Below are 26888 nucleotides of genomic sequence, written 5' to 3'. Positions count from 1 at the left end.
AGTATCAGTGTCTGGAAACCTTCCACCTGCAAATCCTCAGTAGCGCTGTTGACGGCTGGCACATTTGGATCTGGCTGGAGCTGTTACTAGAGCCGAGGTTTTAGAAAGAGCAAGGGAAAAATAAAAACAAACAGGCAGAAGAAGGCAGGTGCTGCCTGTTCTGTCTTCCTGTCCTAAGGGGGTCTGCATTCTGCACCGTGCTGCAGCAAGAGCCTGGTGACTGTTGCTCTGATGCTCTGAGAAGCTTATTCTGTGCCCCTCACGCTGAATCTAAAAGGGTGCCTAATGAAGAGATGGAGGCTGGAGAAAGGGCGTGAGGAAAAGGATGGGAAATTCTGGGAGCAGCTTGGCTTTCATCTGCCCGAGAGGTCCAGGTGAAGAAATACTGACACGGGGAGATCGAGGAGCATTACTTGCCACTTTTCATCTTTGTGAATCTTCCGTTTTATGTTGTGGCCTTGAGTGGCTTATTTTTCCTTCTAAAAGGCAGCACTCGTGTGTTTGCATTAGGCATGTGGGACAGGGTGGCCCCAGGAAAGTGTCGCAGGCCTGCTCACGTTTCGCTCCCTCCTGCTAGTCTGCACATTTGGCTGGTGTGATTAATGGGTGTGGGAGGCCCAGGGTCCCTGATGGGAGCTGTTATTTCGGAGCAGGTGGTTCGGTGTGCCGAGGATCAAAGAACCCAGAGCTGCGAGGAGGACGCACAGGTGCAGGAGCTCTTTGATCTCAGGCTGCACTTTCTACCCGCAGATCCGATCGCAGACCCAGCAGCCCCCTCAAGACAGGAATTTGCATGACTGCCTTTTAGTCTGGCGGCTTGCTTGTAGGTGGGTCAGAATAACCATGGCCTGACAGACGGCAAAGGACACAGGAATCCTGGTGGACATTCAGTTCCCCCCAGGTTCGCTGTTACCCCTTGATTCCCACCGATGCCTGTCCCCTGCTGACCCCTCACCCACACGCCACCCACTCCTGGGCTGCTGGTTTCCCTGCTGCCCAGTGAACCCTAGGTAGGCTTTTTGATTAGATAACCAGAAGGCTCTGTCCTGGCCCCTGGAATGTTCTGAAGCCCACACATGCTCCAAAGCGCAAATGAAATAGTAGTCACTTTCCCCTGTTAGGTCATCTCACCTGAGCAAGAGTTGGCTAATGTTTATTGAGTACTTTGTGTGCACCAGGCTCTTCTAGGTTTCTTCATGTCCATTGTCTTTTTTACTGGTTTCTCACCCTTTTAAAGTCTTCTTTTATCCTGACAGCGATTACACAGTTAGTGCTTTTAATTATTTCTTAGTGGAAGCATGAGATTACTCTTGTCTCACCCCCTGCCTGAGAACACAGGTCATTTTTCCCTTTCTTGTGGATCCTCATTGTGCTGAGCACACAATAGTGGGTGCTCCACGACCCCCCACAAGGGGTATGATGCAGGATTTAGTTGCTGATGGTGGTAAAGTGTGTTGATATTGACACTTTCCATAATCAAATAATTAAACCAGATTTACTGACCCTTGTCCATAGTTTGGTGGTTACGTGCATCTCAGCAAACATGAGTCTAAGTTAAGGATGCCTGCAATCCTTCTAGTTACTGGCTCGTCCATACTGGAAGATGGGCGCTCTGCGCCACCCCCAACAGCATCACAGCAGTACTGATTTGGTTCCACATGGGGTGGCCACTCCCCTGGTTTGCCTGTGAGTGGGGGGCTTCCTGGGACACAGGACTGTCAGGACTAAGGCCAGCACAGCTCTAGACAAACCCAGGCACTGGGCATGCTAGTCGTTAAGAAATGACTTCCTCGGTGGAAGAAATTGGCGAGACTTTAATGCTAAATAGTCAGGAATGGATAGCTGTCATTTAATTGCATTTTTCAATTACAGGCAGCATTTTGTATTTCTCACAGGCTGCTGTGGTTGCTTCCGTGCCCTGTTTTAGGCTGGGTACTGCATAACGCTGTGCATCTGACAGCTGGTAGCAGAAAGGCTTCAGAAAACTCAAACTCTTTAAAAAATCCTTTTTAAACCAACTTCTTCATTATACATACAGTGCTTTACTAACAGTCATGTTAGAGTCATTATGCAATGTCCATTCAGTCTAATATTTAAAAAGAAAGACTTAAAGTAGCTGGCTCCACTGAGCCCACTGAAAGAGGTGAAAATATACCAGATTTCTCTGGTTATCGCTTCCTGTGCTCAGAAAATTTTAATGGTTTTTTCTGCTGAGCTTTCTAGATTTTCTTTAGAATTGAGTGTTTTGTCCTCCTAGCTAGAACTGTTATTTAAATTAACTTTGTCTGCGCTCCAACTATGCCAGCATTTGCTTGTGTGCTCAATGACTAGCTTCTCTGAGCACTTCCGATCTCATCAGAAAATGAAAATACACCTGGTGGAGAATGTTCTCTACTTTCCCGCCTTTTCTTGTCCCTCTGACTGGTCCAAGCAGAGATGCCTTTAGATACCTTTGAACAAAAACTAGTTATACTTCTTACATAAGACACTTCTGTGGGTTTTTTACAGCGTATCTGCATAAATAGTCTTGCAGCCTAATAGGACAAATATAATGTGATGCAAGTTTTTCAAATTCCACTTATTAAGTTTGCCCAACATCGTTCTACCAAGAAATAAGTTTTACTTCCTGAAATATTCTTCAATAATGTAGTTTTAAGATTGTTCATTACTCTATATGCAAGCCTTTTCCCTCAATCTCTCTCTTATATTGATTTTTTGAATCTTATGAATCTAATGAATCTATGAATCTAATGTTAAAACCACAACTCCCATGTCTGCTGCCAGCACACCTGGGAGTGAAAAATTCTCTTGGCACTGGTTAGACAGCTGCCGTACCAGCGTTACAGCATTCTCACGTCACGGAATTTCGTGCCTTACTCTGTGTTTGCATGGGAAGGGCTCCATGTGATCAGCATAAGTGATGTTCAGGCTCAGGTTTTGCTCTGAGCTTGGCCTGAGAAATGTGCATAAGTAAAGCTACTTTAGTTATGGAATGGCCATATTGCAACCCGTTGTTTGCATGGTATATTTGCTATAATCGTCAATATCTAAAAATGTGAATCCAGGCTCTATAGTGGAATAATTTTTTTCACCATTAAAGATGACTTTCTAGGATTCAGTAATAAAAGGAATATACCTCCATTGCTCCTTATATTTGTAAATACTTCATGCCATTTGGTGAATTAAATAAAATGTCTCCCATCAGTTGTATTCTGTTCATTCACTTGGTGCTCTGTGGCCACTGGAGGGCGATCATACTCCTCGTGGCCCATCCTGGTACGGGTGTGAGGGGCCAGACAGACAACTCAAATGGCCACGAAGAGAAACATCCGTGTTTCTAAATTTGTAGGTCATTTACAGTGAAAACTTTATGCTATATTAAAAAATTATTGTATGCCGATTGTAATTATATTTCAAAAAATATTATTAGTGCCTCCACACTAATAGCTATTTCAAACCCTGTTGAAACCATGGATTTTTTAAAAAGATTATATTTATTTATTTTTAGAGAGAGGGAAAGAGAGAGAAAGAGTGGGAGAGAAACATCAATATGAGAAAATTGATTGGTTGCTTCTTACACGTGCCCCAACCAGGGACTGAACCCATAACCCAGGCATATGCCCTGACCGGAAATTGAACCAGCGACCTTTCTCTTTACAGGACAATGCCCAGCCAGCTGAGGCACACTGGTCAAGGTGACACCATGTTTTTGAAAGAGTTTATCTGCCCAACACATTCACTGTGTAATTATTTTCTCATAAGTATTTATGAAAAACCAAATAACTGTCGATCCAAACACATGGGGTTGATATATTGCCAGCAACTACCACCACCCCTAAAAAAGAAAAAATTTACTTCATTTTCGTAGGCTCTGCATCATGATTGTGGGCAGATATGTAATTTCCAGTATTTTAAAATACTAAAAATCTCCATCGCTTACTCGATAGTGTTCATTGATCTAATCGAATTCTTTCATTTGTGAATATTTTAGTAATATACATTTTTTCTGTTGATTTACCAGTCTGTGGTCAAGTGGAATTAGCCCCTTTTCTGAATGTCTACTCTGAGTGTTGTGTGGATGGACCGTCTCTGTTGGGTAGGAACTGAAGTGGAAAAGGAAACAAATTTATGGCCTTCATCAAGACTCAAGTGGTTAAGGGGCATGAAGTGTGTGTTGTAGTTGGTGACTGTGTGTTAATTTACGTCCCAGTGGTTGTCAGGTTGCCAGCTGGCACAGTGGCGGGAGCAGAGTGCAGCCAGCCGCAGCCCAGGCAGCCTGCTCTGCAGACAGTTCCAGGTCCTTGTCTTCCCCAGGCCTCCACGGACCCTCTTCCCCACTCGCTCATACACCTGTCGGGTCTATCATCTTTCCCCCCAAAGATGGGATGAGATGAGATAAAAAGTTTTGCTGGTTGTAAACCACTTAACACTAGCCTGAGGGTGTTTGCATACCGTGTGGAATGAGAGAGTGTGCAGTAGCCTCTTTGACAACAATTTCATTGTCCCCAGGGAAAGAAAATACCTCAGACTGTTCTCATGAGATGATATAGGCTGTGCTTAAGTCATGAGTGAGAACACAGGATTTACATGAACTTTAACAAAAGACCTTAACCACTGGTTTCCTTTAGCCCAAACTGAATAATATGGGCCACTCTGTGTCTTATTTAACTACGGAGGCAAAATTGATTTCACAGAAATGATAATGGCAATTACTAATTTGCGATGAGGTTATCAGGGAGTTTTATTTTCTTCTTTTCTGGGTGTATTTACAAGTTGTTATGGTGAACATGAAGTGCTTTTTAATCAAGAAAAAGTCATTCCTAATGTAAGTTGCAAAAGTACATGTATTAAATCCTACTTCAATCTTGGCCATAGCAAAGTAGTTTTATTCAGTATGTTCTGACTAGCTAGCTGAACCTGATATTATAATAATGAGCTCTTCCATTTGTATAGTTCTTTACACAGATTTTCTCATGTGGGACATATACTTAATTTAGTAATGGTAATGGGATAGATAATAATACCATGAAATGAGGAAATTGTGGCTTCGATATTTTATCTTGTTGGCCAAGGTTATATAATTAGCAAATAGCAGAAATAGAGCAGTATTTCTGAATCCAGGGACAATTTTCTTTTTTTATATACTGTAATATCTTTTTCCTTTTGTATGTATAATGGTTTGCTCAATCCCATGAAACATGTAAAGAAATATAAGACCCAGTTCCTGCCATCAGCAATTTATAATGCAGACGGGGTAAAAGTACACATGCTGAGAGAGTTAATTATCGATTCAGTCAGTGGCACAGGTAAACAGTTCAGTGCATAATACAATACTGGCACATAGAAGGCACTCAGGAAATGATGGGTGGATGGGTGGGTGGGTGGGTGGGTGGATGGACGGATGAATGGATGGGTGGACTGTTGTGCGGATGGATGGGCAGGAGGGCAGATGGATTGACAAATTAACTGGCAATACAGCACTATAAAGGAGAACAGATTATTGAGTTCGGTTATCTATTGATCTTCCTAGGCCAGAGAATATTTTGAGAAAGAGAAGATAGACTAGTCTGGCCTTCAGGAACTTGTAAGAGTAGAATCTGACTCTGCTCCTAGGAGCAGTGATGGAATTCCGGCTCGAGGACCCCACGTGATGAGTAAAGGCAGGGAAACAGAAAGAGCATGATATGACCAGGAGCATCATGTCTTTAGAAAAGAAATGCCTTTTCCAAAGCAAAAGGTTTGGTGAGGAGTTTGTTTTGAAAGTGGAATGGTGATGTGTCATAGAACATCAAGCTGGAGTACTTAAATAATCCATAAGCCTGGGGAGCTATAGAAATGTTTGCATAAAGTAATGTCATAAGGAAAATGTTTTACGCCACAGATGTGGTAGCAATATGACTTGCGTCAAATATAAAGACATGAGACAGTTTAATATAAGGGGAATATTTGAAGTATTCAACTGAGAGTATAATGTATTTCCAGAAAGAACTGTGCACATTGATCTTGCTGTATCATCATTAAAATATCCCTATATGTAATTGAAGTTTCTGAGACAATCATGTCCAATTCATCTTTAGATCAATAGGTATTCTCATTGAGGACTAAAAGATTACATGTGAGGATAAGTCTTACATTACATGTAAGACGTCTAGACATAGAAGTCTAGAAGTCTTCAAATATTTCATGTATAAAGTTTAATAAATGTTTCATATGCTAGAGGAAACGTAATAATTTGTGTTTTCTGGGATATCCAACCTAACACTAGACGTGTCAGAAAATTGGTATTTCTGGCATGTAAGTTTTTATTGCACTAGGAGAAGTTGTGTACCTTGTCACTTCTCTTTAAACCTATTCTTTTATCTTACAAAATTGATGCTGTCATCACTTGAATACAGGTGGTTGACAGTGAGCAAACTGTGGGTTTGACTCCAGCCCAACCACTGAACTGCTGGGCAATCCCAGCCAAGTTTCTCTCTAATCCTCAGTTTTCTTATCCATGGGCGATGACAATAATAACACTAACATCTTAAGATGGTTGGGAAGATTAAATGTAAAAATATGTACTAGTTCCTGCCATGTAGTAACAATTCATAAATGATAGTTGTGTTACTAGTAATGATAATCAATGAGTGATATATTCATCTTTCTTGTGATTGTTTACTTGTTTTGTGTGTTTTAAAGTCATTGCTCTAAAGAAAGCTAGGATCCTTTAGGGATATGCCTGTGTTCTCTGCTAAAGAAATTATAACTCAACACATAGAGCTTAGGTTGCTCATGACCACAGCAAAGCTGACCAGCCTGTTGCCTTTTGTAGTGAGCCATCTCTATGGATTTGGACTGATGGATGCTGAAGCCATGGTGATGGAGGCGGAGAAGTGGACCACTGTTCCCCAGCAGCACGTGTGTGTGGAGAGCACAGACCGACAAATCAAGTAATGTTTGCTGCACCCAGATAGCATGTCAGTGCCTTGAAAGAGAACAGGCAGCGCAAGTGCTCAGGGTAGCTCTGTGTTAACACAGGGAAGCCAAAAGCATGCATAGTTTTTCTAATGTAATTATAAAATTCTAATAGAATGTCTGGGATGCTAAGCTGCTAAATCCATACTAATAAGACCCAAGGGTCCTTGAAAGAAAAGCATCTTTCAAAAGGGGATTTGGGAGGGCCCTTGATGGGCATGCTTAAGGTTGCTACTGTGTCAATCTATCTATCGATGGAACAAGTATTCTCCATAAGTGAATGTACTCCGAAAAAACTAAACCGTATGTCTGGAAACTTCACCACATATCATATAGTTCTTCAGAGTGGTGGAAAATGCACAGTAATGAGATCGCAGTTTATTTAGGGATTTCGGGGCCCATTCCCCTGTTGCAGCTACACAAACTTGGAGGCCGTGCTGACAGGTTGACCGAGGGACAGTGAGAAATGTCTCCTAGGTGCTAAATTCAAAGAGTAGGACTCATCTGTGTGATTTTATTAGTATTTTGCTTTTGGCTTTCTTTTTAGAGAGTTGGCTCTCAGAAAAACTATTTATGAATTTTGGTTGGTTATAAACTAGAGCCATTATAATTCTTGAAAATTTGTGAAGCAGAAATAATGAATTTTTAAAAATTTTTTTCTATTCTGTCCTTTTGTGGCAAAGAATAACAGAAAAAGATAAAGGAGTGAAAAGTTAACCAGTATTTATGGAACACTGATTAAGGGCCAAGCCAAGTTCTAGAAACTTCATGTGTGTTTTGTTATTAAAATTTTATAAAACTTTGGGTATATTCCCATTTGACAAATGAGGAAATGAGATCAGTGGGAATATTTATCTATTCATTCACAATTTATCAGTTTGGCAACTATTTTTTTTTGCACTTACTGAATATCAAGCACTTAGGTAGATATTAAGGATAGAAGGGGTAATAAGAAATACACAGTCTAGGGTCAGTCAAGCAAAAAAAAAAATGTAAGTAAGTAAGTACAAATGACAATAAATTAGTGTTGGAAATACAAAGGGTAGAAAATAAGAGGTGGAAGCATATTTTTTCCTGTGGTTCAGTGACAGCCTCAAAGAGTGAAATTGAACTTTTTACCATGAAGAGTCAGCAGCAAAAAAATAAAAATAAATTAAAGCACTTGAGGCAAATGCTTTAAAGCCCTGAGGTGGGAAAATTGATTTATCCCAAAACTCGGAGGCGCCAGTGTGGCTGTAGATCATCTGCCTCTGTGGGCCAGGGTGTGTGCCCAGGGGTACAGAGCAAGGAAATGGTAGACCAGGGTCCAACCCCAAGGCCATACTAACCCCCAAGTTCACTGTACCACCGTATCAGTGACCCTCAAAGTGTATTCCATAGGTCAGCAACATCACTGTCACCTGGGAACTTGTTAGAAATGCTAATTCTTGAGATCTGCCCCAGCCTTACTGAATGAGACACTGTGGGGCCAGGGCCCAGCAACTGTGTTTTAACATGGTAAGATTCTCAAGTTAGATACCCACTTCCTGGGTGGAGGTAAAAGACTGGTACTTCCTTCCCCCTTTCCTCTTACATCTTTCCCACTACCTAACAAGAGTGCATCCTTTAAATGAGCCAGTCATTTGGTGACAGCACCGTGTCTTTGAGTCCAGCAACCAGCTGCTTGCATTAGTTCATGTGACGTCATTCTAGGCCTGCAGGATCTCTCAGCCAAGCTATGCCACACACTGTGCTCAAACTCCCTCTCTCTCTGTTGCAGGACAATTCGCCCCAACAGTGCAGTGCGCTCCATCTACAAAGCGTCTGGCTGCTCCGACAACCCCAACCACCATGTCAACTACCTGGAACACGTAGTTGTGCGCATAACCATCACCCATCCCAGGAGGGGTGACCTGGCCATCTACCTGACCTCGCCCTCAGGAACCAGGTCCCAGCTCTTGGCCAACAGGTACGGTGGTGGCCTATGCCCACCAGTGTGTAGGGATCACCCTGACACTCAGCTCTTCGTTAGGGAAGAAAGGGCCAGTGGCTCCTAACTTAGTAACGTCCTAAGAACTAACTAAGGGGCATAGGTGTCATGGTAGGATGGTTATAGCACATAAATGGTGTGAAGCTACAAAGAATAGTATAACATAATAGTTAGGTAATATTAAAAGGATGCTGCAGAAAAATCAAAGGCCATCTGTTGTTCCTTGTCCTAAAAATGAAATGTACAGCACTACTTCCTTAGGTCTCTGAGATTCTGTCTCCTGTACTTTAAATGTCTGCTGGCACTCGGTACAGATTAACTGAATTCTCCTGCCTGAGCACCTTCTGAAGTTCAAGGAAATTCTATTTGTTTTAAAAATGGGTATTGGCATTTTTTTTCTGCAAACAGTCAATTAGTAAATGTTTTGAGCTTTGCTGGCCATGTTTCTGTTACAACTACTCAACTTTGCCATCACAGTGCAGACAATATAAATGAATGGGCATGGCCGTGTTCCAGTAAACCTTTATTTACAGAGTAGGCAGAGGGTCAGATTTGTCTTGAGGACAGACTGTAGTTTGCTGACCCCTATTTTAAACATTGGCCCTTTGGTCTTTATTGCCCAAGAGGACACGCAGTGAGTTTCTCTTCTCAGACTCTTCCCTCTCGCCACACCCTCCACACATTGCTCTAGTAGGTATTGCCAGGATCCTGATGAAAGACCAGAATGTTCTAGCACTGGCTTCTTGCCCCCCTGGCTTTTTGAGTGTTTGGGAGCATGGGCAGGGTGTGCTTGTCAAGAAGTGGGACCAGATGGGAAAATGTCAGCTTGTCCTGTTCACCTCATTCCCATTATGACCCTAAAATACAAACCACAACCAGAAGGAAGCCTAAGATTCTTTTAATTTGGTATTTTTCTCCAAAAGGAACATTTAATGGGAGCAAAAACCTCATCATCAGTGACACTTAAGAGTCCCAATGAAAACCTTTTATGTAGACATAGCCACCTGTCCACATGCCAGGTGACCATGGCAGCGGTGACCTTTGTTAGGACACAAACAACAGGCCAGGAGAGTCTCGAGGCCGGTGCAGGCCTGCAGGACCTAAAGTGAGGCTGAGCAGCAGCCAATTGCTCTGCAGAATCCCCAAACTCCATCTGCTGTAGGACAGTGAGAACAGAAAAGAGCGCTTCTAGGTGACTGGGAATTTCTGAAATCTTCAAGTGCGTTTCATTTCTATGCTTAGAAGACTTGCTGTGTTCTTTAAAACCTAACTAACTGCTTCCGTTCCAGCATGGGGAAACTTGGGTTTAGTGCTTCATGAGGTGCAACTTAGCCAGAATAAGTGTGTGCAGGTGCGAAAAACAGAGGGATGCTTTGGCCTCAGGTAGCTGAGCATGCCCCCTCCTCCCTCTGTAGGCAGGGGTCTCAGCTGTTGCCTGCCAGGTCATTGCAAGTACCTGCCTGATCCTTCCTTTCAGCACGCATGGCCCTCAGATGCACAATTACATGATTAATGGAGGTCAACTGGCTGTTGCTACTGAAGCCAGAGAAGGCCTTTTTCTCTGTTGTTTTTTTTTAATTGTTTACCATTATACATCTGTGTCAACCTTGAAAGCATAACCAGGCAAACTGTGGATGGTGAAGTGTAAAGGTTTGCTTCACACATGTGCGGCTCATGCCTCAAGCCCCCTCTGTTGTAGATAAATAATCCTTTGCAGTTGCTGTTTGCTTGGAAAACAGCCTCCCCAGCCTTTCTGGGCTCTTCCTGCATATTTTGGCATTTCTTGCTGGCTTCCCCCAAAATGACTTCAGTGAGGAAACTTGTCCGTCCGTCACAGGCGTTTGGTGGATGACGAGGTCACTGGCGTGGTTGCACATGCATTCCTGAACCGCGGACATCTGCTTTGCTCCTTGCAAAGCGCTGAACCCTAGAGTGCTACGTGACTTGTGTCAGAGAAAAAGAAACAGGCATTTCAGACACTCAGTGACTAGTGGTCATGATCACCTCAATTTCTCCCACGAAGGGCATCTGGGAATCAGGTTTGTACCCGGAGTGCCTCTTCTGGGTCTGGAGCGTTTCTTAGAAACTACTGCTCTTTTGTGTATCTTCTATCTCAGGAAGAGAAGTAGCCACCAAAAAGAGGCAGACAGGGGTGGAGGAAGGAGGCTGATGGCACAGAGAGACGTAAAGGATGTTATGAGTTCATTTGTCTACAGCTCCCCCAAAACACTGCTCTGAGCAGCTGACTCCTTAAACGTGAAACAGCTGCCCCAAGTCCCAAATCCACTCATGGCCATGTTCCAGGGCCTGGCCCCCTGTCCTTGCTGTGTTTGACACTGGTAGCATCCCTCCTACGGAGGCGGCTGGGGAGAGACGGTTTCTTTTGGCATTTCCTCCTTCTGGCATATTCTGAAGCTTTAATTTTATGAGAGGAAATCTCTACTCAAAACCTCTCAGTCTCAGTCCTAGTGGCAAGGAATCCTCATGTCCTGTCACTTTGGCCCTGTTTCAAAACACATTTTCAGGACTGGGAGCTGAGGGCAAGCAGCACAGCCGAAAGGTGGGGAGGGAGGGAGGGAAGGCCCACGTTACGCCTGGTGCCCCTCATGTTGGTCTGCAGGACAGACATCTCAAGGAAAAGGTGTTTAGGCCAGGTTTTGGAAGGAATTTGTGTATCAGGGATTATTAAAGAGCAATAAACAGTTTCCCTGTTGGACACTTATCTTTCCTTCAAAGAAGTCAAGATTTCTGAAGACTACATAAAGCAACGAACACTGTGCAGTTAGATAGGAATTCTGCCCTGGCCCAGTGGCTCCGTTGGTTGGAGCGTCGTCCTGTAAACCAAGAGGTTGCAGATTCGATCCTCGTTCAGGGCATGCACGTACCTAGGTTGCGGGTTCCAGCCCTGGTTGGGGCACATATGGGAGGCAGCCAATCGATGTTTCTCTCTTATCTTGATGCCTCCCTCTCTCTCCCTTCCTTTCTCTCTCTCTCCTAGAGAGGATTTTTTTTAAGATAAGAATTCTGAAAGGTTTAAAACAAAGTCTGGCCAGTGGAAGTCATTTGAGATTCAGGGGTAGAGCAGTGGTGGCACAGCTGTCCCCATTTGGTCCCTCCTATGAATCTCTGTGAGGTGTGACTCCACCATGGACTCTGTCAGCTGCTGTGACAAGGGAAGATGCTGAGGGCCAGCTCCCATCCCCCTTGATGCAAAACCAGACTCCGTGGGCAGTGAGGGCAAACCACAGAGGGGAGACCTGCCCCTTGTCACCTGGGACTGTTCTCCATATTGACAAAATAGGTGTCATCGTCTTCGGTCCTGAAAATGTTATCCATAAGGATAAACTCCCAAAAGAAAATACAAAAGGGCCGTCATGCTCAGCTTTTGAGAAGTCGTTATTTTCCCAGACATTTCTGTGGGGAATTTCTTCAGTACTGTGTTTCCTCTCGACACAGCAGTTCCTCGGGAATTGATTTTCCCCAGTTGCTGAACGCTGAGCCTGTGTGGGCCGTCTGGAGCCCCTCAGTGCCTCCCTGTCCAGGCAGCCCAGCACTTGCTGGCCCTCCTGTGGAGAACAGCTGTTGGGGAAGAACAGTTTACCCAAGTACCTGCAGGTGCTCAGCCCTGGAAGGCGCTCAGCAACACTCAGAGCTAGTCTGGCTTGAGCTTAGTGCCCCATTCGCCCAGCGGGCAAGCACCCTGGCAAGACAGGTCCATCATTTACTGGGTGGGGGGGAGCCCTGTGTAAACAGAGTGGTCTCGAATAGACACAGGCTTAGTTTCGCTCCTGCCTTTGTTTTCCCCTTCCCTCCCACCCTTTCTGCCATCCTGTACACTCTGCCTAACAAAAAGCCAAGCTGAATAGACAGCACAAATTGTTTCTTCGGGGGAGAATATGGAAGTCCAGGATCATGGAGGGAAGTAGGTGGGTTTGGGTCCCTTCAGGATATTCTTAGACAAGAGCAACTTGAGATGAGTTCTATGACATTCAAGATCTGCCCGTGTAAAAGTTTTCAAACAAAAGTTGATCTGACCAGATTCTTCCTCCAATGGCACATGTTGTAGAATTACCAGAAGCGGTCGTCATCTTTTCCCCCCTAAATCTCCCCTTCCCCCATCTCATCGAGTTGTAGGTTGAGTTTCTCTGTACTGGCCCTCTGTTCCAAATTTTGGGCTCTGACTGTAAGCTGAAACTCCCTTTCTAAATTTGATTAGAGCTGAATATCTCTGCTTCTAATTATGATCTTGAGTACAGAAGAGGGCCACCTTCTAAACTGCAAGACCTGTACAATTCGAGAACCATGGTTAAGTGTGGTGTTTGTATTTGAACCATTTTTGTCACTGCCCTTCCCAAACGTTCGACAACAGACTTGTGACATTTGTAAAGTGTCACGCTGCATGAATGCATTTGTGACTTGCAGTACAAATTACACTTTCGCAGTGAAAGCTTTTCATTCCAATAAGGCCTCCCCATGGGGATGTTTCTTCCTTCACTCAGAAGCAGGTCTGGCCTTGGAGGTAGAGCTGGGTTTGTCTTGGTTTCACCAGTTTTCATGTATAACTTTAGAAGAGTGATTCTCTCATCTGGAAAGCAAACCTAATGGTATCTGCCTTATAGGGTTGTTACAAGCATTAAATGAGATAACATAAAGCAAGTCCTCAGCACAGCCCTTGGCATAATAAGTGCTAACCTTTATTTATGCTGTGCTTCTCAAGCACCTGGCGAATGACTCAGTCACACACAGATGGCTGGGCCCCTCTCCCAGAGATTCCAATTCTGTAGGTCTGGGTGAGGTCCACGAATTTGCACTCCTAATAAGTTCCCAGGTGATGCTGAAGCTGCTTGTCCACACACCATACTTTAAATAGCACTGATTTAAAAGATCGTCCAGCTTTTTCATATATATTCTTGTTATTTTCGGGTCATCAAAAGACTTGTGAGCGGTATGTGCTGGATGCTGTGCAAGTAATTTAAAAAGGAGTTTTAAAATACAAAGCAGATACTTAGATCAAAGCCATCAGCTATAAAATAGACTAAATCTTCAAGAAGATTAAGTATTTACATCATATGCCCACAAGAAGAAATGCATTTGGGGTTGGTGAGGAAGTTAGTCATAGTGTGCATGTTGAAAGTGTCTTAAAAACTTATCTTCTCAGGTGTTCAACACCTCTAGAACCAATACCTTTCTGTCAACCTTTCTTGGAGAAGTGATTCAGATGGGGAGAGAGGAAACCTAATGCTGCGTTTTCAATATCCTATCTCAGGAAGCAAGCTATTTAAAACTTGCAAAAGCCAACATCTGAAGGAAATCAAAAACTAACTAAAATACAGTTGGGCCACGTGAGTGCTTTAAGCATATAAGCGCCACCTTAAATTGTGAGGAAGCACTTAAATATTGAAAAACAGAGAAAACTTCCAAAAACATTGGTCTCTTGTCTAATTCTATAGTGAACATAAATACTGTTTGCTTAGGAGTGGATAATTCTGAAATTAAGATCCATTTGCAAATTTAGAAATAACTCTAGAACACGTAACTCTCAGTATTTATGTCTTCTTAAATAATTGCCACAACATCACAGAAGAATGTTGTAGCCTTGACAGATTGGCCAGACTTTTTAAGTCCCTTAACAAAGTGAACAAAAAAGCTTATAGTAATTACCAGTATATGATTTATTTCCTGAAGTACTTCCTCTAAAGGATGTACTACCAAGCTTCGTCCAAAGTGACTTATTTGAAAACTGCTCACAGGGGTGAGGTTGTGGGGCACCACTTTAATAACTGGGTGCGTAATTTCTGCCACCACATGCGTGTTCCAGTTCATGGAGCACATGGTTGTGAAGTCAGCTCTGAGAGAACAGGGTTTCCTGCAAAAGGAGATGTGCATAAGGGCATGGAGTTCATCTGTCCTGGCTTCCAGCACCCTGGCCCTGCTTTACTGGCCTTTTATCCACGCCAATAACACTGGGATGAATCTGGTTTCTCCACTGTTGGCAGACATGTTCAAACTGGGCGTTGGACTTGGTAGTTGCGCCACGAGACCACACAATTAGAATCTCCTTAGCAGGTGTCCAGTGTGACACCGCATTGTCTGGAGCAAGCATGTTCTTTGCAACACAAATCGAGCCTTCCGGCGATGTTACTTTTTGTGATGTGCAGGCGACGCAGTGTTTTTAAACAGTACAGTGCTAAAAATAAGGTATAGCCTGTGGTGAATCAGAATGAAAATAAAAGACAGGGTAAAATTAGAAATCTGAATGCCCATCTAGTCGACAAAACAACAATCAGCGTCTGTTTTTCTGTGCCTCAACTCTTAGCAAAACGTAATGATTGCGTTGGGCTGCATTTTAATTCCTCAGCTTGCACGTTCCCAGGAAAGTAATGATCCTTGAGCTCTGTATACAGTGAAGAGACCAGGGGTAACTGGTTATCCAGATAGACAAAGCCCGTTTATATTCAAGCTTTGAACCTCTTGTCTGAATGCTGATTTATGAGTATTTCTTCTTGGCACCCAGTTTCTATTTAATTTTTGTTTCCAGTGTGATTTAAAAGCGATTGGTAGCAGTGGAACGATTTTGAAAGGTGGACAGGAAAGGGTGGAAGGGAAGAAACATAGGGTCTGCTAATCCAGCAGTCAAATAATTGACCCAGGGGTAATTAAAAGTTGGCCGAGGTCGTGGAAACAAGACTGGCCTTCAAGTGATGGCAGACTGAAGTCTCCTTTGTAGTTTTTGGACATGAGGCAAGGAGCCAAATGTTCTGTCTAAACTGTTTGGGAATTGCTTTTAAGTTTAGCACTCTTAGAAAGGTATTATGTGACAAGTTACTGCTTCAGTGCCCTCAAATGGCACAGTGGCCTCCACCAATTAGAGCCTAAATTAGACTGAGGCGCTCAGAAGTGGTTCTAGAATGGTTTTCTGACTCCATCCATTTCTGTGTCAACATGCTCCGTTCAGTCACGGGTCTCGGGCAGGAAGGGCAGTGTGAAAAATTTCCTCTTCCCCCACCTCCATGTCTCCCCTTCACCCAACATACATCCTTTTTGGGTTTCACATGAAGAACTCTGTGTATGTAAGTCAATTACATAATGACACAGCAATTTCTTCCTGGCCAAGTCCAGTTTCGAGCCATAAACTTGCGAAATGAGCCCTGTTATACAAGTGCGGGAATTGTTGGGTCTCCATAAACTGTGCTCCCCTTCCTCTACTGAAGATTAATTATGGGTGTGGAGACAGTCATAGAAGAGCCACTAATCCCGTCCCTGTTACCAAGAGGGAAAGCTGCCAGGTCCAATGAAGTCGTCATTGAAATCCCACACCCCTCTGTTCAGAGCTAGACTTTACAGCTAACACATAGTTATTCTTTAAATAGGAAAAGGGCTTTGTGGCCACGTGAGGTTTGAACATCACTGTGGGTCATTAACCCCATTATGGAGATTACCACAACACACTTGAATATCCCAAAGATCTAACATGTTCTCTAGTAAGGAGATCTGTTCAACTTTAACTCAGGCTTTCCCAAATTTTCTGACCTGGGACACTTTGAAAATGTTGCTAAATTAGTTTTACGTTTCTTCTCTCAAGGTCTCAGGAACATGTGGCCAGTGATCCTCCTGTTCATTGTTTTCCTCCTGGGAACACTGTCAGTGATTTCCCTACCACTGCCACAGCTCACCCGGCCTTTCTGCTTTAGGGTCCAGCCGGCATTTTACTGGCAGCCTCAAGCATATTGATAGTATATTTTTAAAAAATCAGAATCCCAATACATCAAGTTAGAAGGACATTAAATTAGTTATTTTGTGTGTGTACGAGGGCACATTTTACCCCAAAGGGGAGATCTACACAGAAGGTTACATTATAAACACCAGTTTGCTCGGTGAACATGAAAATGCCGTCGGTGTCCACTGGCCACGACCTCTGCACCTGTTCCCATGGAAGGACAGATACGTCCCGGTGGCTGGACATGGTTGCACCTAAAACAATGCTAGACGTATCTTCCCTTTTTGTTTGTCTCTCTGGCTCTCAAATTATTTTTTTATTTTGTTATTTTTTGATAAAAATAATTGATGCACATAATTTTAAAAAGAAAAGATCTTTTTAAAAAATCTGCCACTTGCCCTTTTAGTTTCCAGCTCGTCCCATCTCTCCAGTTTTTTGGCTGTATCTTCAGGTGGTCAAATGTACGTGATGTGCCTACATAAATAATGGGCCAATTTCTTTAGGTGCTGGTTTTATCCATTATTGATATATCTAATCTTGATGGGATTCTATTTCCTTATTTTCCTCGTATTTTATATCCGCAGGATTTACATCACAGGAAACAGAAATAATTCTAGCTGTTTTAGGTAGGTGGAGATTTCACATAGGGAATTGATAACTTAGAAAAATCACTAGAAGGGCTAGAAGAGTTTGAGGCATGACTCCCTGAACTGGATGAGATTAGCGGGCAGTCTTTTTATTGAGGTGTGATTTGCATAGAATGCAATTCACTTTTAAAAAGTATTGTATTCTATTATAGTCGTCCTAATTTCCCCCCTTTGCTCTCCTCTGCCCAGCCCACCCCCTATTCCCACAGTCAATTCCCACACGTTGCCCATGTCTGTGGGTCATTCATGTATGTTCCTAGACTAGTGCCTTCCCCTTGTCTTTAATGCAACCAATTCACTAAGTTTTAACGTATCTATATGGTTGTTTAACTACACATCATTACTTTCAAGATATGAAACCGTTCCATCACCCCTAAAACTTCCACCGTAGCCTTCCCACTTCCCTCCCAGTTCCTGACAACCACTGATCTGTTTCTGTTTCTCTTACCTTTTCTAGATTTTAGTTTTTTGTGTCTGACTTCTTTCACTCACCTAGTGTCTGACTTCCTTCACTCACCTAGTGCTTTTGAAATCCATTCGTGGTATTACAAGTTCATTACAGGGTGGTATTTCAGTATGAATGTACCATAATGTACCCATTCACCCACTGAAGGACATTTAAGTTGTAAACAGGTTTCACCATCAGGAATACAGCAGCTGTTAACATTCACGTGGTGTCCTTCGCATGGACATATGTCTTCACGTCTCCTGGGTAAATATCTAGAAGGGGGATTGTTGAGTTGTATGCTGGGAACCCACAGGCCGTGTTTGTTCTATAGCAGCGGTACCATCCTGCATTCCCATCAGCAGTGTATGGAGTTCCAGGTGCACCACAGCTTCAACCCGTGGGACAATCTGTCTTGTGGGTGAAGTCGTACCCTGGTTTTCCTGATTCCCCAATGCTTGTGCTGTTTAGATTTGCTAGTGCATGGCCTGCCCCCAGCCTGGTTCCCTGTGGGAGAACAAGCAGGGATACAGGTTTGGATCTACTAATCAGTGATGTCTAGGATGAGTACATCCTCCAGTGTTGAACTGCACATGCAGATGGATTGGAAAAGATTGTTGATTGTGGTCTTGACTTGACACTCACTGGGTTTTAAGTAACAGATAAGATGATGTTTTATGGTTCTCCCAAAGGCTGTTTGATCACTCCATGGAAGGATTTAAAAACTGGGAGTTCATGACCATCCACTGCTGGGGAGAGCGAGCTGCCGGTGACTGGATCCTTGAAGTCTATGACACTCCCTCTCAGCTAAGGAACTTCAAGACTCCAGGTGAGCACTTCCTTTCTAGAACTTGGTTAGCTGAGTGGGAAAATTGAGTATCTTTTAGCCAAGGGGTGTTTCACACTCATATGTTGACATCATTCTTTCTCATGTGATCCTGTGGTTTGAGTGGCTTGCATGTATTCGAGTTCTCAGGATGACTTCAGAGGTAATCATTCAAAGATAAGAAATAAAGAACAAATATTTAGATAAGTACAGGATAAAACATAACTGCTATTGATTGCTCTTCCAGAATAGAAGGTCCATATCTCTAACCAGCTTCCCTTACTTTCTTTGTCCATAAACAAGCCAGCCTTGTCCACCTGCAACGGGTTAAATTGCCTGGTCATAAGAGGAGACACGTTTCCTTAGTTATCTTTTTTTCTGAGTTTATTCTGCGTTCAAATTTCAGTGCAGGCCTGTGCCAGCTACACTGTTTACCTCTAAAGAAAATGAATGATGGTATTCTGCCCAACATGAACCCAGAACTAAGGAAAAAGAAAACTTTCTTGATATGTTAAAAAAAAACATGGAAATTAGATGTCAACAAAGGTCCTTTCAGGTGGTCTCAGAATCTTGTTGCTGCATGTGTCCTGTTTCCCTCTTCATGGAAGCTTACTTCTAACTTCCAAGTGGTGCAGGGCGGCATACAAATGCAGCGTCGGGTATGGGACCCAACAGTGTTTTGCGGCAGCCTGCATTGCCAGTGATGGAGCCCTGTGGAGTACTGTGCTCAGTACAAACACTCTGTTTAATAACTAATGTGGCTTCTCACCTAACTGTGGGCACATATTGGATTGTCTGAAAAATTCATGCTTCTCAATGCTCTGTCCAACTCATCTGCAGAAGAATCAGGCCTCAGAGCAACTTTAGGACTGATATCCAAACTCTAGCCCTTTCCTGATGGCAGAATAAGTGAACCAAGACATTCTGTGATTAACTATAAGGGTGTATACCATTCAGGTACAGTGGGCTATGTAGGGAGTAGGAAGCACACAGAACACAGGTGAACACAAGCATCCATCCACCAGACTTTCGTCTATCAGTCAGTTACTCATTCCAAGAGACCCATTTTTTTAATCCTCACCCAAGGATATGTTTATCGATTTTTTGATTTGAGAGAGAGAGAAAAACATTGATGTGAGAGAGAAACATTGATCAGTTGCCTCTAGTACACAGCCCAACCAGGGATCAAACCCATAACCTAGGCATGTGCCCTGACCAGGGATCGAACCTCCAGCCTTTTGGTGTATGGGATGGGGCTCCAACCAACTGAGCCACCCAACCGGGGCATCACATCATTTGGCCACCTCTTTTCCCTAATTCTGTGTCGTAGGTCTTCTGTGCTGCCACACCAGTCCCACAATCCAAGAGGTCGCAGCCAGCATGGTGGCAAGGTCACAGTTAACAGCGTAAGAGTTTTGTGTAAGAGCATCTGGGTAGAGCCCATCTCCAGCTTGCATCCTGAATGTAATGGTTGCCAAGGTTTTCTCCATGATCAAACATTTGTCAACAAGGCAGGGCTGACAGAAAACATTCAGATAAGCTACATCCTGGTTGCTAGACACTTTCACTGGTTCATCACATATTAGTCCCCAGGACCTGGCCCCCTCTTCTCCTGTTTCGAGGCCATGCTCTTTGCCCTGGCCATGGAGATAGATGCACAGGGTCATCTTGGGGCAATGGCAGTGTGGTGACTGGGCTGTGCTGCCCTAACCAAAGGGCTGCTCCTAGTTGATCCATCAGCTGGGATCTCTACTGGGCTTTTATGTGACCACAGATCCCAGAGAAGTAAATACTGTCACAATGTGGCAGTTGTGTACCAAGGGGGGTTGGGTGGTGCGGCCTAGGGTATGGACATAAGGGGTGTGCTCTCTGTTGAGAATTTAGGACAGTTATAAAACTAACTAAAAGTGACTCTGCTCTTTATTATCACCAAGAACCAGCAATTCTACAGAATGTCAGTGATAAAAAGCTCCTGTCTGCAAGAGCAGGCTGCTCTGGGGACATACTCCTGACTGGCCTGACATCTCTGTGCAAGGGTCAGGGGCTATGAATATAAATCTCTCTGCCTCAAGGCGTTCAGACTCTATCCAATTTACTCTGACGCCCTGTGTTGAAAGCCTGCTGCAGTAGCCCAGAACACCTAGATGATCTGTCCCACGGCATGGGCCTCTCCTTATACTATTTAAATGTTCACATTTAACCCTAGTCATCAGCAGTCATTTTAGAGATGTTCTTTTGTGCCAGAGAGATGCTCTAGTATTATGACTGGCCTGGGGTGAGGAGGCTTTATTAGAAACACGTGACTTCCGGCTAAGATGGGGGTGTAGGTAGACACACTGTGCCCCCTCACACAACCAAAATAAAGACAACAACAATTTAGAAACAAAATAACAACCAGAACTTACGGAAAATTGAACTGTATAGAAGTTGAACAACCAAGGAGATAAAATAGACACATCCATCCAGACCAGTAGATGGGGCAGATTTGGTCAGCCAGGTGGAGAGGGGTCAAGGCACAAAAGTCGGTGGCACCAGGCGCACAAGGCACCCCGAGTGTGCAAGACAGCAGCAGGGGGACCCTGGGCATGAAGGTGGCAGCTGACAGAGCCGAGATGTGAGGTGGCAACAGGCAGACCCAGTGAGGCAGCGACTGTGAAGTGAGGCACTACATGCAAGGCAGCTGGCCCACCAGGCAGTCCCACATTCATGTGAAGATAAACCAGGAGAAATTTGGGAGTGAGACTGACCGCTCCACCCAGGGTCCCAGTGCTGGGAAGTAAAGCCTCAAAACACTGATTGAAAACACCTGTGGGGGTTGAGGCGCAGGGAGAGACTCCAAGCCTCACAGAAGAGTTCGTGGGAGAGACCAACAGGGTGCTAGAACGTACACAAACCCACCCACATGGGAATCAGCACAAGAAAGGCCCAGTTTGCCTGAGGGAAGCAGTGGAAAGGACTGATATCCAACAGAGAGCAGAGCAAGCACCATTGTTCCCTCTCTAAACCCACCCCCACATGCAGCGTCACTACCCAGCCACTGGGTTACCCAGCCACTGGGTTGCCCCGCCCTCGTGAACACCTAAGGCTCTGCCTCTCACTATGGAACAGGTGTGACAAGACAAAAAAAATGGCCCAAATGGAAGAAGAGATCAAAGCTCCACAGCAAATACAGCTAAGCAACAAAGTGATAGCCAACCTATCAGATGCACAGTTCAAAGCACTGGGGATCAGGATGCTCACAGAATTGGTTGAATTTGGTCATAAATTAGATGAAAAAATGAAGGCTACACTAAGTTAAATGAAGGCAAATGCACAGGGAACCAATAGTGATGAGAAGGAAACTGGGACTCAAATCAATGGAGTGGACCAGAAGAAAGAAAGAAACAACCAAACAGAAAAGAATGAAGAAACAAGAATTCAAAAAAATGAGGAGAGGCTTAGGAACCTCCAGGACATCTTTAAACATTCCAACATCTAAATTATAGGGGTACCAGAAGGGGAAGAGGAAGAGTGACAAGTAGAAAACTTATTTGACCAAATACTAAAGGAGAACTTCCCCAGTCTGGCAAAGGAAAGAGACTTCCAGGAAATCCAAGAAGCTCAGAGAGTCTCAAAGAAGGTGGACCCAAGGGGGAACACACCAAGACATCACAGTTGCGTTAGCCAAGATAAAAATGAAGGAGAGAATCTTACAAACAACCAGAGATAAGTAGACAGTAAGCTACAAAGGAGTTCCCATCAGACTGTCAGCTGATTTCTCAGAAGAGACCTTGAAGACAAGAAGGGGCTGGAAAGAAGTATTCCAAGTCATGAAAGGCAAGGACCTACATCCAAGATTGCTCTATCCAGCAAAGCTTTCATTTAGAATGGAAGGGCAGATAAAGTGCTTCTCAGATAAGGTCAAGTTAAAGGAGTTGATAACCACCAAGCTCTTATTTTATGAAATGTTAAAGGGATTTATCTAAGAAAGAGAAGATAAAAAATATGAACAGTAAAATGACAGCAAACTCACAATCGTTAACAATCACACCTAAAACAAAAGCAAACTAAGGAATCAACTAGAACAGGAACAGAACCACAGAAATGGAGATCACATGAAGGGTTAGCAACAAGGGAGTTGGGAGGAGGGGTTGGGGGAAAGGTACAGAGAATAACTAGCATAGATGATAGGTAGAAAATAGTCAGGGAAGGCAAGAGTAGTATGGGAAATGTAGAATCTAAAGAACTTATGACACATGGACATGAACTAAAGGGGGGAATGTGGGTGGGAGAGGGTGTGCAGCGTGGAGGGGAACAAAGGGGGTGGCATGGGACAAGTATAATAGCATAATCAATAAAATATATTTTAAAAAAGAAACACGTGACCTCTAGGTGTTCTTCCTTCAATAAGCCTTTTGCTTCAGGATTAGTCACAACTTTGAAAAGGGACTTTAGCTTTTTTAGTGTGCGTATAGGTGCATGCGCAAACATTTCTGTCATTTCTATGATGTACAGCCCTATGGAAGGTTTCTCTCTCTCATTAATGCGTGACTTCTTATTAAGCTACTAGATACTCACTTGAGAGGTATAGAATCTTCTATCCCAAGTAAATGGTAAAATCATTCCCATGTATAGTGAGTGGTTCCTGGCTCCAAACTGAATTTATAATTGCTTATTATTTCTTCCCATTTATATATTATTAAAATGCAAATAAAAAATTTTTGGAGCAGAATTTTGTTTTGTTGCATAAGAGTTTTGTTTAAGAGCATCTGGGTGGAGCCCATCTCCAGCATGCACATTAAACCTATCTCGGGTTTTCTGTCTTCGGAAGATTGCATTTAAGTTAGCAAATAGAATGGATTTTTCTCATTCTGTATCTACATAGCTATTTATTAACATGAAGTTGCAGTATCAATTTCAAGATCTCCTATTGAATTTAGCAAATGGAAAAAACGGTAAGGGTGGTCAAGATGGCGGCGTAAGCAGACATGGCTCACCTCTTTGCACAACCACATCAAAATTACATCGAAAATATAGAACAGCCGTCATTCAGAACTGTCAGAAATTGAGTTGTCAGAATGGGAGTCTGACAACTACAAAATCAAATCAAATGGAAGTCTGACAACTACAGAATTAAAGAAACCATCCAGACTGGTAGGAGAAGCACAGAGGCAGAACCGGCTGGTCCCACACCCACATGTGGTAAATAAAATTCAGGAGGGATATCTCAGGGGTGAGGAGTCCTGGCCCCATACCAGGCCCTGCAGCCCAAGTTTTCAGTGACAGGAAGATAAGTCCCCGCAACTTCTGGCAGCAAAAACCAGTGAGAATTGAGTCAGTGGAAAAAACTTCTGGAGCCCCAAGCAATTCTTCTTAACCCACACATGGACTCACCTACTCAGATTCACTCCTTCTGAACTCCGCCGGCACTGGGGTAGCAGCTTGAAAGGCACCAGTGACATACAGAGAGGAAGTGAAGTAGCTGGCATCTAGGCAAACAGCGGCCACTGTCCCTTTTCTAAACCCAGAGCACATAAGCTACTGCCATATCTGAGATTCCACCAACCTGGTTAATACTGTTTGACCTACCTTGGAGATCCCCAGAAACTCTGCCCCACCCAACTTGGGGCCCACGCAAGCTGCTGTTCCATATGAATGGTTGGTCTTAGCTCAAGGTTCACAACTTCCTAAATCCTATCCAACATGCAATAGCAGGCCTCAGTGAGCCCCCAGGCCCAACGCTAGCAGAAGCCAGCCTAGATTCACAGCTTGGCTTCAAATCTCCAAGCCCAGTACAAGCAGCAGCCATCTCAAATTGCTTTATAGCTCAGGCAGAGTGGCCCTGGGCAAAACACAGGTGGATGCTAACCTTGGCCTCTACCACCCAGGAAACCTGAGCGCCTGCACACCCAATAGATAACTACGGACCTCCTCAGGGCACTACCACCCTGCCCCTGCACGGCTGACCTTCCACTGAGGTCAGTAGTTTGTGGTCAGGTCACAGCCAGTCCTTGCAGCTAACTGGCCTGGGTAATTCCCTCCCATTGATCTGCCAACAGCAACCAAGGCTCAACTACAAGAAGAGGGTGTACTCAGCCCACACAAAGGGTGAACCTCCAGTACTGAGCTTGAGTGATAGGGGAGGCTGTGCCACTGGGCCCTACAGGACATCTACCTATATTATTAGGCTATACTACCCAGACACAGAGTCAAAGCAGCTCTGCCTAATACATACAAACACAGGGAGGCCACCAAAATTAGGAGACAAAGAAACATGGCCCAAATGAAAGAACAGATCACAACTCCAAAAAAAGAGCTAAATGAAACGGAGATAAGCAATCTATCAGATGCAGAGCTCAAAACACTGGTTATAAGGGTGCTCAAGGAACTTGATGAGGACCTCAGCAACACAAAGATCCCGTCAGAAACGAAGGATTCACTAATTGAAATAAAGAACAGTTTACAGAGCAACAACAGTAGAATGGGTGAAACCAAGTGTCAAATCAATGATTCGGGACATAAGAAACCAAAAACCAACCAATCAGAACAAGAAGAAGAAAAAAGAATCCAAAAATGAGAATAATATAAGCAGCCTCTGGGATAACTTCAAGATGTCGAACATTTCCTTCATAGCAGTGCCTGAAGGAGAAGGGAAAGAGCAAGAAATTAGAAATCTATTTTTAAAAATAGTGAAAGAAAACTTTCCTAATTTGGTGAAGAAAAGAGACTTGCAAGTCCAGGAAGGACAGAGTCCCAAACAAGATGGACATAAAAGAAGCCCACTGCAAGACGCATCATAATTAAAATGCCAAAGGTTGAAGATGAAGAGAGAATCTTAAAAGCAGTGAAAGAAAAGAAGTTAGTTACCTAAAAGGGTGTTCCCATAAGACTGTCAGCTGATTTCTCAAAGGAAACCTTGCAGGCTAGAAGAAACTGGCAAGAAATATTCAAAGTCATGACAAGCAGGAACCTACAGCCAAGATTGCTCTACCCAGCAAAGATATCATTTAGATATCTTGAAGGGCCGATAAACAGCTTCCCAAGCAAGAAAAAACAAAAGAAGTTCATCATCACCGAACGAACCATTATTATATGAATTGTTAAAGGGACTTGTTTAACAAAAAGAAGATCAAAACTATGAACAATAAAATGGCAAAAAATACATTCTATCAATAATAAAATCTAAAAAACAAACTAAGCAAACGAGAACAGAGACAGAATCATGGATGTGGAGAGCATTTTGATGGTTGCCAGATAGGGGAGGTGTGGGGGAATGGGTAAAGGTGAGGGGATTAAGAAGTACAAATACGTAGTTACAGAATAGTCCTGGGAGTGTCAAGTACAGTATAGGAACTGGAATAGGCAAAGAACGTATACACATGACCCACGGACTTGAACTAGGGTGGGAGGATTGCCTGAGGGAGTGAGGGGTGCTGAGTGGAAGGGAGGAAAGGGAGGAAAATCAGGACAACTGCAGTAGCATAATCAGTAAAAGATAAAGGGAAAAAGTGGTAGGGAAGACGAGAATGACGGCCCAAACATGGAAGTATTTGATATCATTTGTGGCCGAGGTTCAAAGGAAATAAAATCACATAGTGAAAAAGAACGAGATGGGCTGCCCAGCAAGGGCACCCTCGGTGACTTACAGAGCTCTTCAGAAACGGCAGAACGGGGAATACTCGCTTCTGAGGCATCACTCTTCAAAGCACTTGCCAGGGTAAATTTTGGGATCTAAAATAATTTTAAATTAAATGAACCAGGTTTTAGGGTGACTGATGGACTGAATTTCCTGTAATGTCCTTGTGTTCCATGCCCCATGTATACCCTGGAGAGATGCTGTAGGGTAAAGGGGTTCTCTTTTGCCTGGCTTCCTACAGGCAGTGAGATAAGCCATCAGTTTTAGGCAGTCATTTCATTTCTACTTAATGCCTACCACTTGGAATTCTGTGATCGAACGGCATCCAGATTATGAAAAGAAGAGTCACTAACAAGTGAGTACAAAGAAAAGCCGGCAGAGGGCAAACCCCATGCACACCCATGTGCTGGCCCAGTGCAAATGTCAGAAAACTGAGTGGCACAAAATAACATCAGTTTAATTTTAAATGTCAGGGTCCTAACTCCTGGAAATGAACAGGAAGGCAGCATTATCGAATGGTTTAAAAACACAGGATTTGATTCAGAATGTATTTTTAATTGAGACATAATTGACATATAACCTATTAGTTTCAGGAGAACAACATAATAATTCAAGATTTGTATATATTGAAAAGCAATCAGTACAATCAGTCTAGTTAACATCCATCACCTCACAGTTAAAACATTTTTTTCACGTGATAAGAACTTTTAAA

General features: G+C 43.5%; 1 protein-coding gene across 4 annotated transcripts in view; it reads left to right on the top strand.

The window, feature by feature from the left end:
- Positions 1-26888, top strand: part of PCSK5 (proprotein convertase subtilisin/kexin type 5) — a 424235-nt gene that overhangs the window by 235928 nt on the left and 161419 nt on the right. For all 4 annotated transcript variants that reach the window (XM_037030322.1, XM_037030321.1, XM_037030323.1 and 1 more), the window contains 3 exons: positions 6815-6932; positions 8717-8905; positions 18428-18564. In XM_037030322.1, the coding sequence (XP_036886217.1) occupies positions 6815-6932; positions 8717-8905; positions 18428-18564 (444 nt within the window). The remainder of the gene's footprint in view (positions 1-6814; positions 6933-8716; positions 8906-18427; positions 18565-26888) is intronic.

This window comes from Sturnira hondurensis, unplaced genomic scaffold (assembly GCF_014824575.4).
Source record: "Sturnira hondurensis isolate 20B ecotype Veracruz unplaced genomic scaffold, ASM1482457v3 Scaffold0020642, whole genome shotgun sequence".
Taxonomy (NCBI): domain Eukaryota; kingdom Metazoa; phylum Chordata; class Mammalia; order Chiroptera; family Phyllostomidae; genus Sturnira; species Sturnira hondurensis.
The sequence above is the reverse complement of the archived record's forward strand: the minus strand, read 5'-3'. Positions and strand labels throughout refer to the sequence as shown.